This window comes from Bufo gargarizans, chromosome 6 (assembly GCF_014858855.1).
Source record: "Bufo gargarizans isolate SCDJY-AF-19 chromosome 6, ASM1485885v1, whole genome shotgun sequence".
Classification (NCBI taxonomy): Eukaryota; Metazoa; Chordata; class Amphibia; order Anura; family Bufonidae; genus Bufo; species Bufo gargarizans.
Window position 1 is genome coordinate 83,889,341 of NC_058085.1, and position 12,008 is coordinate 83,901,348.

General features: G+C 43.8%; 1 protein-coding gene across 1 annotated transcript; it reads left to right on the forward strand.

Annotated features, from left to right (window-relative positions):
* The first annotated feature begins 1,472 nt into the window (after window positions 1-1,472).
* Window positions 1,473-9,006, forward strand: MYL9 (myosin light chain 9). The gene is made up of 3 exons (XM_044299136.1): window positions 1,473-1,700; window positions 3,819-3,980; window positions 8,535-9,006. The coding sequence occupies exons 1-3, from the start codon at window positions 1,517-1,519 to the stop codon at window positions 8,705-8,707; spliced, it is 519 nt and encodes a 172-aa protein (XP_044155071.1). The 5' UTR covers window positions 1,473-1,516; the 3' UTR covers window positions 8,708-9,006.
* Window positions 9,007-12,008: the final 3,002 nt, after the last annotated feature.

The window sequence follows — 12,008 nt, forward strand, 5'->3', positions numbered from 1 at the left end:
AAGGGGTTCTACACTTTTTTCCTTACTGATGAGCTATCCTTTGGATAGGTTATCAGCATCTGATCAACGGGAGTCTGACACCCGGACCTTCGCCGATCAGCAGTTTGCAGTAGTGCCGTGGCCTTTTCGCTGCTTCGTGTCACGACATTGAAGTGAATGGGGCTAAGCCACACCCAGGCCAGTGACAAAGTTGTGACGTCACTGGCCTGCAGGAAGCGGCAAGAAGGCCACAGTTCTACTGTGAGCTCTGCTGCCTTCTCAAACAGCTGATCGGCGGGGGTCCTGGGTGTTGCACACCCACCGATCAGATGCTGATGACCTAGCCAAAGGATAAATCGTCAGTAAGGAAAAAGTGTAGAACCTCTTTGAATCACATTTTTATGTCAAATGTATTATTTTTATTTTTTTTGCATTACTGATTTATTTTTTATATATAACGTAATTTTATATATATTTTTTTTAAATCCTAAAATCATGCAGTTTTTTAACTGACCACAATGTCTAAAATATATCAAGACTTCTTGTTCTGTACAGGTAAGGGTAGGTTCACATCTGCAGTGGGTAAATCAGGTAGTCTGTTCCAGCAGAGGAGCAGATTACGGGAGTTACCGTATCGGGAGTAACAGATGTGAACCTATCATAACTATTCATTATCATCAGAGGCAGAATTACAGAGACGGATATCACCTCTGTATAGATAACACAGGATCCACCATCCACATTAGGTGATATCATAGCTTATCTGCTCCCTCTTTGACCAGTGATGGTCAGTTCGCAGTGTTCGCCAGCGAACACTTGCGGGCTGCCATCTTGACTCACCCGTCCGGCGATGCACAGGTAAGCCCTTACTTGTGCCGGGAGACGGTCTGAAATCAAATGCGGTAATCGGGAGCAGGCAGTTCCGAGAACAGCCCGATGAAGGCCCCCCGGCGGCTGTTCTCGGAACTGCCTGCTCCCGGTGACCGCATTTGATTTCAGACCGGCTCCCGACGCAGGCACAGGTAAGGGCTTACCTGTGCATCGCCGGACGGGTGAGTCAAGATGGCAGCCCGCATGTGTTCGCTGGCGAACACTGCGAACTGACCATCACTGCTCCTGACCTTTGCACAGGTCACAGAGCATGCCTAGAAAAGTCATTGAGATCCCTTCCAGTCTACTCCGTCTATGGCCCATGTGGCTGCTCTCAGGAAGTCCTTTACATGTTTTAGGCCTTGTGGTCAGTGGGAAGGCTGCATGATTTTAGGATTTAAAAAAATATATATAGATAGGGCAATGAAAAATGTGAAAAGAAAAATCAACAATTCTAAACAAAAAATATGTTTAACATTAAAACTTGATTTAAACAATGGGTCATTTTCTAATTACACATTACCTTTAAGAAAGTATTTTCATAATAACCTATCATGGTAATGGATGGAATATGTCAGCGGAGATTAGATTACATTGTAATATGACATACATTTATATTATTTACCTTGATATTTTGCTTTTCCCCAGGCTCCCTCAACCCTCCAACATGTCCAGCAAGAAGACCAAGGCTAAGACCACCAAGAAGCGTCCTCAGAGGGCGACTTCCAATGTGTTCGCCATGTTTGACCAGTCCCAGATTCAGGAGTTTAAGGAGGCTTTCAACATGATTGACCAAAACAGGGATGGCTTCATTGATAAGGAAGATCTGCATGACATGTTGGCCTCCATGGGTATGTAGACGGTCATGAGCCTTAGGCCTCTTGCACCATATGGCTTTTTCAGTATTTTGCGGTCAGTTTTTAACGGATCCATAGTTCCGCAAAAAATCTCTGTATGGTTTCCGTATGCGATCCGTTGTTTGCGGATCGCAAACGGAAACATAACATTTTTAATCATTAATGTAATGTACAGTAATGTGTTTTAACAGTATACACATGGGCAAAGTGGGCATGGATCCACAAGAAACGGATGACATACAGATGTGTTCCGTATGCATTCCGTATTTTTTGCGGACCCATTGACTTGAATGGAGCCACGGATCGGTATTTGCAGGCAGTAATAGGACGAGTTCTATCCTTCAGCGGAACGGATATACGGAAACGGAATGCATACGGAGTACATTCCGTTTTTTTGCAGAACCATTGAAATGAATGGCTCCACATACGGACCGCAAACAGAATCCGCAAAAATGGAATGGAAACGGAAAAAGAGGCCTTAAGTGGCCCCTATACTGTGCTATAATGAATGCATGGGCTGAGAACAATCCACACTACTGGTTAGGATCATTTTGGACGGGCTTGAAAATGTGAAGAAAATATAAAAAGATAAATGGCTGTCATTCAAGCACACAGGCTGTCAGAAAGCCATGGGTCCTCACCCTTTGGCAAAGTCACAGCATTTTAATGATCTTCTGTGTGACAAATGAAAGCATTTTATGGCATTTTCCATTGTAATTGTATTTTTTCCCCAGAAACAGCGCCATTGTTGACCATTGTTTGTGTGTGATATTGCAATTAAGCCCATCCACTTGAATTTGGTACATAGCCTATGGAACACAATGATTGGGTTTCTACAATATAATATGTATTGCTTTATATTACTTAAAGAGGACCTTTCATCAGTCCAAACATTGTAAGATAATTATCAGGCTACATAAAGCGGCGCCCGGGGATCTCACTGCACTTACTATTATCCCTGGGCGCCGCTCCGTTCTCCCGCTGTGTCCTCCGGTATCTTCACTGAATTGGTTATACTGGGCGGAGTCTGCCCTGTTTCTCCCTGGGCGTTCCTTCTCTAGGCTGTGGAGTTGTCCAATCGCAGCACAGAGTTCACAGCCTGGGAGAAGGAACGTCAAGGGAGAAACAGGGCAGACTCCGCCCAGTATAACCAATTCAGTGAAGATACCGGAGGACACAGCGGGAGAACGGAGCGGCGCCCAGGGATAATAGTAAGTGCAGTGAGATCCCCGGGCGCCGCTCTATGTAGCCTGATAATTATCTTACAATGTTTGGACCAATGAAAGGTCCTCTTTAAACCATTTTTTGGTAAATAAATGAGATGTGGATTAAAATAACAAAACTGTTGTAGCTTTTAAAGACCACCTTGACACTTCTGAGGTCCCCTGCCAGACTTTGAGTGATGCTGCTGCTGCTGCAATGATGATGGGTTTTGGTACGTGCCCTCCACAGCATTGATGCCAATGAGGATTTAATCCATCTTCACATTAGGGTTTGTTCATATCTCCATTTTTTTACTCTGGTTGTCTGTTCCAGCAGAGGAACAGACGACCGAAATTACCATATCCAGCATAGCTGGACACTGCCGGATCCACATTCACTATAATAGGCTCTGGCAGCTTTCTGGCCGCGTGCATCTGTATTTCTCTCTGGATCCCATTATGGTGGATGGGGATCTGGCAGTGGCCAGCGGTGTGCAGGTATGCTAGATACGGTAGCTCTGGTAATCGGTTCCTCTGCCAGAACTGACTACCAGGGTTATAAAATGTAAATATGAAACTAGCCTTATAAAAAAAAAAAAAAAGTATGGGGCCGTCAAACCTCTTCTCTGACCAAACAGCAAGATCACTCATAAGCATTATCAAATTATAATAATATATTTATTTTATGCACTTATATAGCACTACTTTACGGGCATTATCATTACACTATTCCCAATGGGGCTCACAATCTAATCAGCATGTCTTTGGAGTGTGGGAGGAAACCCACGCAAACACAGGGAGAACATACAAACTCCATGCAGATGTTGTCCTTAGCAGTTATAAGTAAAGCTCATGATGTTAAAAGTTTGATCTGTGCATCAGTAGTTATTGTACTATTTGGGTTTTCTAGGTAAGAACCCCTCTGACGAATACTTAGAAGGCATGATGAGTGAAGCTCCCGGCCCTATTAATTTCACCATGTTCCTGACTATGTTTGGAGAGAAACTTAACGGCACTGACCCTGAGGATGTGATCAGGAACGCATTTGCCTGTTTTGATGAAGAAGGCACAGGTATGGACAGTGGGTCATGGCACTAAATCAATTTTGTTTCTTTCAAGGGGTGTGTCCCACAAATGTAAAACTTATTTCCCCCCCAAAAATAATACTATTTTACTTACTCGTTCCTTCCCTGCGTAGAAGATAGTTCCTCACATATGGTCCCTGAGATACATAAAGTATGTAATGTCTTATCCACAGTGTAGAGAGAGATATAGTTATATATTTCTATGACTTTAGAAGTAGGGATGAATAAAAAGGAAGGAAGAATGTACATACATTGGGACTGAGGGAGAATGGACCAGGGAAACTATTTGAACATGTTGGTCCTCTGCTGCAGGAGAAGATGGACCACAATTTTAGCTACATAAAAAACAGCAGGGGGTGCTACCAGAGAAAAAAATATTATGTACATTAAAAAACTTAAATATTTGTATTGCATGTATAGTGCAATAGTACTTAATTTGTAATGCCCTATGTATTGCAAAGTACGGTAATACTTTTCGTGGAATAACCCCTTAGTTTCCTGTGATATAATCTGTAGATAGCTTAAAAATGTGATGATGGAAGACTGTAATCTCACATTGTATTAGTACATGTTTATAATGAAATTAAAACGTAATAATAAACGTTAATGAGACTAGGGGAACAAACTATCAGATACACATGATGAAATGCACTTGCCTAGAAATGGGGTTGCCAACTATCTAGATATTTCTAAATAGTCCATAAAAATAGGCAACTTTTTCAATGTGTCCATGAATATTTGAGTAGATTATTTTACAGTTCATAGTAAATGCTGGTAATGAGTTCGTATCAGTATATTGAGCTATAGACCTGTATTACTGACTTTGTCCGTAAAAAATATTGGCTTTCGGATAAGGGTACTTTCACACTAGCGGTAGCACTTCCGGCGGGCGAACAGCCTGTCGGATCCATGCTGCCGCTAGTGTGAAACTAGCCCAAGTTGGCAATGAAAAAAGAACGATTCTGGTTGGCAACCCTGTCTAGAAACATCTAGAGTTCTCTAGTGATTGACCTAAATGGCTGCTGGAATTTAGTTATGAATAGACGCTCTTGAGACCCTGATGCAAAATGTGTAAGAGTGCCCCCCCAATTATCTCTTATGTGACAAAGGGGTTGTGCAGCTGTACATTCTTGGTCTTCAGTCATTCTCCAAGTGTAAGATTTTACATAAGTTTACACAAATAAATTTTCTCTTCGGACTTGTTGAAGAAATACTAAAACATCCAACATTGCTGCAAAAACAGCGTCTAATAGTACTTAGTAAATTAATCTAGAGTTTGTTAAAAATTGCTTAGGCTTGATCATCTACCCCAATTTGGTAGTGTCACGACAGAGGGTAGGGATAAGTGCAGCCCTAAACTCCACCCCACCTCTGTCCCTGCCTACTTGCACGGCCCGTCCTAACCGACGGCGTAGAACTTGGCGGCAGTCCCTCGCTTAGATACGTGCAGGGACCTAAGAAGATAGAGAAGTACCGTAACAGAGTCGGTGGCGAATCCACAGCCTGGTCTCGGGAGGGGCACTTTCAGATTATTTTCTGTCCGCCGCCACAAAACAATGGTGCTTATAGAACAGACTCCACAGTGTAGGCTATATGTGTATAACAAACATATTTCACATGAAAACTTACAATTACTTGACTTGACCCTTGGGGATCTTGGACACCACTTCCACACTTTGGTCGGGGGCTCGGCGGAGCTGATGTGTTTCATCCTAATGAAAAAGATTTCATAATAAGGATTTGGAGGAATAGCAGAGCAAGGAGAGGCTGGTGCTGCTACTAGGGGGCTCATACCATGGGGGAGTAATAAAGAACACCACAATGCCCCCCCCCTCATGTGCCAGTATTAACAGCCCCCCCTATGTGCCAGTATTAATAACAGCCCCCCCTATGTGCCAGTATTAATAACAGCCCCCCCTATGTGCCAGTATTAATAACAGCCCCCCCTATGTGCCAGTATTAATAACAGCCCCCCCTATGTGCCAGTATTAATAACAGCCCCCCCTATGTGCCAGTATTAATAACAGCCCCCCTATGTGCCAGTATTAATAACAGCCCCCCCATGTGCCAGTATTAATAACAGCCCCCCCATGTGCTAGTATTAATATCAGCCCCCCCATGTGCTAGTATTAATAACAGCCCCCCCATGTGCTAGTATTAATAACAGCCCCCCCATGTGCTAGTATTAATAACAGCCCCCCCATGTGCTAGTATTAATAACAGCCCCCCCATGTGCTAGTATTAATAACAGCCCCCCATGTGCTAGTATTAATAACAGCCCCCCATGTGCTAGTATTAATAACAGCCCCCCCATGTGCTAGTATTAATAACAGCCCCCCCATGTGCTAGTATTAATAACAGCCCCCCCATGTGCCAGTATTAATAACAGCCCCCCCATGTGCCAGTATTAATACAGCCCCCCATGTGCCAGTATTAATAACAGCCCCCCATGTGCCAGTATTAATAACAGCCCCCCATGTGCCAGTATTAATAACAGCCCCCCATGTGCCAGTATTAATAACAGCCCCCCATGTGCCAGTATTAATAACAGCCCCCCATGTGCCAGTATTAATAACAGCCCCCCATGTGCCAGTATTAATAACAGCCCCCCCATGTGCCAGTATTAATAGCCCCCCCATGTGCCAGTATTAATAGCCCCCCCATGTGCCAGTATTAATAACAGCCCCCCCATGTGCCAGTATTAATAACAGCCCCCCGTGTGCCAGTATTAATAACAGCCCCCCGTGTGCCAGTATTAATAACAGCCCCCCGTGTGCCAGTATTAATAACAGCCCCCCGTGTGCCAGTATTAATAACAGCCCCCCCGTGTGCCAGTATTAACAGCCCCCCCGTGTGCCAGTATTAACAGCCCCCCCGTGTGCCAGTATTAACAGCCCCCCCATGTGCCAGTATTAACAGACCCCCCATGTGCCAGTAATAACAGCCCCCCCACCAGTGAAAGTATTGTGTGTGTGTGTATATATATATATATATATATATATATATATATAAAAACATACTTACCTCCATGTCAGCGATGCCTCTGATAGGCTGCAGGCACTAAGCCGGCAGCCTATCAGAGGAAGGGAAAGGGACACGCCTCTCCCTCCCCTGCCGCAGCATAGACATCTGTATCGCTGTCCTGAGGACGGCGATACAGATGACTGGCGATGAGCGCTTCCACAATGGAACCGCTCATCTCCCTGTGCCCCCCCGCCGCCAGCTTGGGGGGGGGGCAATTGCCCCGTTGCCCCACCCCTGGATCCGCCACTGAACAGAGTCAGGCAAGCAAAAGTCAAAGCTAGGAGGTTACGCAGGTACACAGGGAGCAATCTGATAAACTAAGTCAAAACATAATCCAGAGTCTGAAGCCAAAAGGTCACCTCAATACCAGGGAGGTCACAAGGTCGAGGTAAAAAACAGAGCTGAGGTCCAAACACACACAGGCACAATCCAAAAATGCTGGTGAGGGTAGCAAGACCAATCACAGGCGACCTGTGGCCAGCAGGCTGCCTGTTTAAATGACCCCTTCAGGTGAGTCATGTGACTGATTGCTCATAACAAAGCTGAGCGCCGATTCATTAACATTGGCGCTCAGATCCCCTGCTGCTCGTTGTCTAGGGGACGGGGGACGCCGGCCACGCTGAGGAGGCGTGTGCGGCCAGGTCCTCCCCGCCCCCTGGTTCTCATGGAGACTAGGACGCCGACCTCGTCCTCGCTCCGCTGTATGCGCGGGATGCCGGTGGCTCTGCGAATGAAGAGCGCGCCGCCGGCTCCCGTGACAGGTAGAACGTGTTTTGGTGGAGGGAAATAAGCTTCCTCCAGACCTATCTGATGCCGGTTATCTCAAGGAAAAGTAAAGGTGGCCATTCACATTAGATTTGTCATCCAAACCCGGCAGTTTGATCAGAACCAACATCTAATGTGTATGATGGCCTCCAGACTGTATACGATGGCAGATGTTGAAGAGTAGGAAAGGTCAGGCATGGTTGAACAAGTGTGAGATTCCCAATAGTTGTCTGCTCGTCAGAAATGGTGAGAGCTGCATTTACATGTAGCAATCATCTCCCCTGTATGGGGATGAGTGATTACTATTGCAGTCATTCCTCCCCATAGAGAATTATTGTTTCTGGGCAGCAGGTCTCTTTATATTGCACGATCTGCTGCCCAGAAAGAATGACTTGGTGTCGGCATCAATGAAGCTTTCACCTGATGAACGAACGTTTAAATGAGAAATTGGCAGGATCTTGAAGTTGAGCTCGTGTCTATGACCAGCTTTAGATCCCCTGAACATTGTAATGATACATAAGGATCCAGTCTTTTTATTCCAATGAGACAAGGCAAAGCTGGGTAAATTGCAAGGGATTTATAGATTTTTATCAAAAATGCTCCATATCTCTCCATTCATGGCTCTGGTTAGACCTTGTTTGGCCACCTTTGGTCAAAACAATATTTTTCCTAGTTTATCTGTGTTTGTGATAAAAAATAATTCCTGTCTGATTATCTGCTTGCTGATTCAACCTTTTTTTTGTGGCCTACAGGTTTCATCAATGAGGACCATTTACGTGAGCTCCTAACCACAATGGGAGACCGTTTTACAGACGAGGAGGTGGATGAGATGTACAGAGAAGCACCAATTGACAAGAAGGGCAACTTCAATTATGTAGAATTCACCCGCATCTTAAAACATGGAGCCAAGGATAAGGATGACTAAATGATCAGCGAACCACGGTGTATGGATTGTAAAATATCATCATAGCAGCTATATGTTAATTCCCCATAAAACAGATGTGGACAGTTGGCAAAAAAATAATCAATTGTTTGATTAGCATTAGAGTCCAGGGTTGTCACAGTGAAGGGTCAGGGTAGGTGTTCCCAGCTGCCTCCGCAGCCCTTCTGTCAGAAAAGAAGGTACAAAATGTGACTGATAAGATCATTGCCAACCGCTGTCACTTTTGCTGCTCACTTGGAAAATTAATCTTAATATATAACATAAATAAATGGATTTATTAACGAGTTTGTTAATTTTTTGTAACATACATAACTTCGGTACATACTAGATGCAACGCCTTTCTGGCATAATTCTGTCCCTTTATATACTTATGACATACTGTACTTTGGAAGCACACACAGTATGGGCTCGTAAAATTATTCAGGTACACTCCGTTCTGTTCTGTTCCGTTTTGTCCCCATTGAAAATGAATGGGGACAAAACTGAAGCGTTTCCCTCTGGTTTTGAGATCCTCTGCCGGATCTCAAAACCGGAAAGGAAAATGCAGATGTGAAAGTAGCCTACTCTGTTTCTGCTTCCTACTTCTACACACAAGTTCATTGATGTCCATAGGAATTATGGTCAAAGAGGATGATGCTTGTATTGGACTGTTCATAAGAGTAAAGCCTGTATTACACCTGCCGATTTTTCAGCAGATGATCGCTAATCGGCAAATAATCATCTGCCAGTCCAGTACTGCTGCCAAACGCTCATTCATCGGACAATCCAAATCTTTGACAGGTTAATAAAATCCTCGCTTCAGGTGGCAGATTGTGGTGTCTAATCGCAATCTGCTGCCAACAAAAAATGATTCAGTGTAGGGAAGAGCGACGGCATAACGATCGCTCCTCCCTATACTGAGGAGGAGATCGCTGCATGTAATAGCAGCGGTCTCCGCTAGTGAGCAGACGATTGCCAGGAAGGAAGCATTATATCAGGCTGTCTAATACAGCCTTTAGTGGAGCAAAGTCACCACTTTGTAGTGCTGTACTGTATGGCACAGCACTGGAAAAAGGGTTTACAGTACTAGAGCGGAGACATCCAGTGTAGATTTGGCCAAAGAAAAAAATATACAGTACAGACCAAAAGTTTGGACACACCTTCTCATTCAAAGAGTTTTCTTTATTTTCATGACTATAAAGGCATCAAAACGATGAATTAACACATGTGGAATTATATACATAACAAACAAGTGTGAAACAACTGAAAATATGTAGCCACCTTTTGCTTTGATTACTGCTTTGCACACTCTTGGCATTCTCTTGATTTGCTTCAAGAGGTAGTCACCTGAAATGGTTTTCACTTCACAGGTGTGCCCTGTCAGGTTTAATAAGTGGGATTTCTTGCCTTATAAATGGGTTTGGGACCATCAGTTGCGTTGTGGAGAAGTCAGGTGGATACACAGCTGATAGTCCTATTGAATAGACTGTTAGCTGCTTTTTTCTTGCCATAATACAAATTCTAACAGTCTATTCAGTAGGACTATCAGCTGTGTATCCACCTGACTTCTCCACAACGCAACTGATGGTCCCAAACCCATTTATAAGGCAAGAAATCCCACTTATTAAACCTGACAGGGCACACCTGTGAAGTGAAAACCATTTCAGGTGACTACCTCTTGAGGCTCATCAAGAGAATGCCAAGAGTGTGCAAAGCAGTAATCAAAGCAAAAGGTGGCTACTTTGAAAAACCTAGAATATGACATATTTTCAGTTGTTTCACACTTTTTTGTTATGTATATAATTCCATATGTGTGAATTCATAGTTTTGATGCCTTCAGTGTGAATCTACAATTTTCATAGTCATGAAAATAAAGAAAACTCTTTGAATGAGAAGGTGTGTCCAAACTTTTGTCTGTACTGTATATATTGATGGTCAAATTGTGCACAATATAGGTAGAAGAGAACTGTTGCTCACACCATTCCTCTGTTTGAGGTGGAGAACCAAAGCTATTTACAAATCTTCTGATCAAAATTGCTAGCATACCTGAAGGTCCGCGGTCACTATTTCAACCATCGAAATTGGTGATGTATGAATTTAAACAGCAGAATTTACACTGCAAAAATGTTGGGCAGATTATCAGGAACAAACGCTAGTACAAATGCTCATTCCCAATAATCATTTTTTGTAAAGGTGAATGGGCAAAACGTTTGTTCATCAGGTAAAATTATCTTTTATGCAGCACATTAAACAGCCTTTGTCAGCATGAACAGCCCTATTAATCTAGGCCAGACATCCTCAAACTGCGGCCGGGCCCCCCAGCTGTTGCAAAACTACAACTCCCAGCATGCCCAAACAGACTTCAGGTATCAGCCTACAGCAGGGCATTGTGGGAGTTGTAGTTTTACAACAGCTGGAGGGCCGCAGTTTGAGGATGGCTGATCTAGGCACACTGTCTGATAGGGTTGATCGTGCTAATTAAAACTATATCTCATTTATGTCTGTGCTATGTAGGGGGGTTTACAAACTGGTGCTCCTACGGCTCTGGCTGGCCCTTGGTGCTCCAATTAGCTGATTATCGTATTAACTAATATTTTTTTGGAATGGTGCATCGTACAGACAAATGAGGTATTGCTTTAATCGGCATGATCAACCCTACTAACAAACAGCGCTTGCCTCCACTAACAAACAGGCAGCGATCTTGAACTAACAGTTAAAGCACCTTAAGGCTGGTTTCACACGGGCGTTGCGGGAAAAGGTGCGTTGCGGGAACATGCACGATTTTTCTGCGCGAGTGAAAAACATTGTAATGCGTTTTGCACGCGCGTGAGAAAAATCGGCGGGTTTGGGATCGGTGTTCTGTAGATTGTATTATTTTCCCTTATAACATGGTTATAAGGGAAAATAATACATTCTTAATACAGAATGCATAGTACAATAGCGCTGGAGGGGTTAAATTTTTTTTTTAAATGTAACTCTCCTTAATCCACTTGCTCGCGCAGCCGGCATCTCTTCTGTATTCATCTTTGCTGTGTACAGGAAAAGGACCTGTGGTGACGTCACTCCGGTCATCACATGGTCCGTCACATGATCTTTTACCATGGTGATGGATCATGTGATGACTGGAGTTACGTCACCACAGGTCCTTTTCCTGTACACAGCAAACAAGAAGACAGAAGAGAAGCCGGGCTGCGCGAGCAAGTGGATTAAGGTGAGTTAAATTATTATTTATTTTTAACCCCTCCAGCGCTATTGTACTATGCATTCTGTATTAAGAATGCTATTATTTTCCCTTATTATTTTC

Excerpts from the sequence above, each read along its gene's own strand:
- MYL9 (XM_044299136.1), top strand. The coding sequence starts at position 1,517 with ATGTCCAGCAAGAAGACCAAGGCTAAGACCACCAAGAAGCGTCCTCAG. Across the intron at positions 1,701-3,818 it reads TGACATGTTGGCCTCCATGG|GTAAGAACCCCTCTGACGAA; the intron begins GTATGTAGACGG and ends TGGGTTTTCTAG. Across the intron at positions 3,981-8,534 it reads TTTTGATGAAGAAGGCACAG|GTTTCATCAATGAGGACCAT; the intron begins GTATGGACAGTG and ends TGTGGCCTACAG.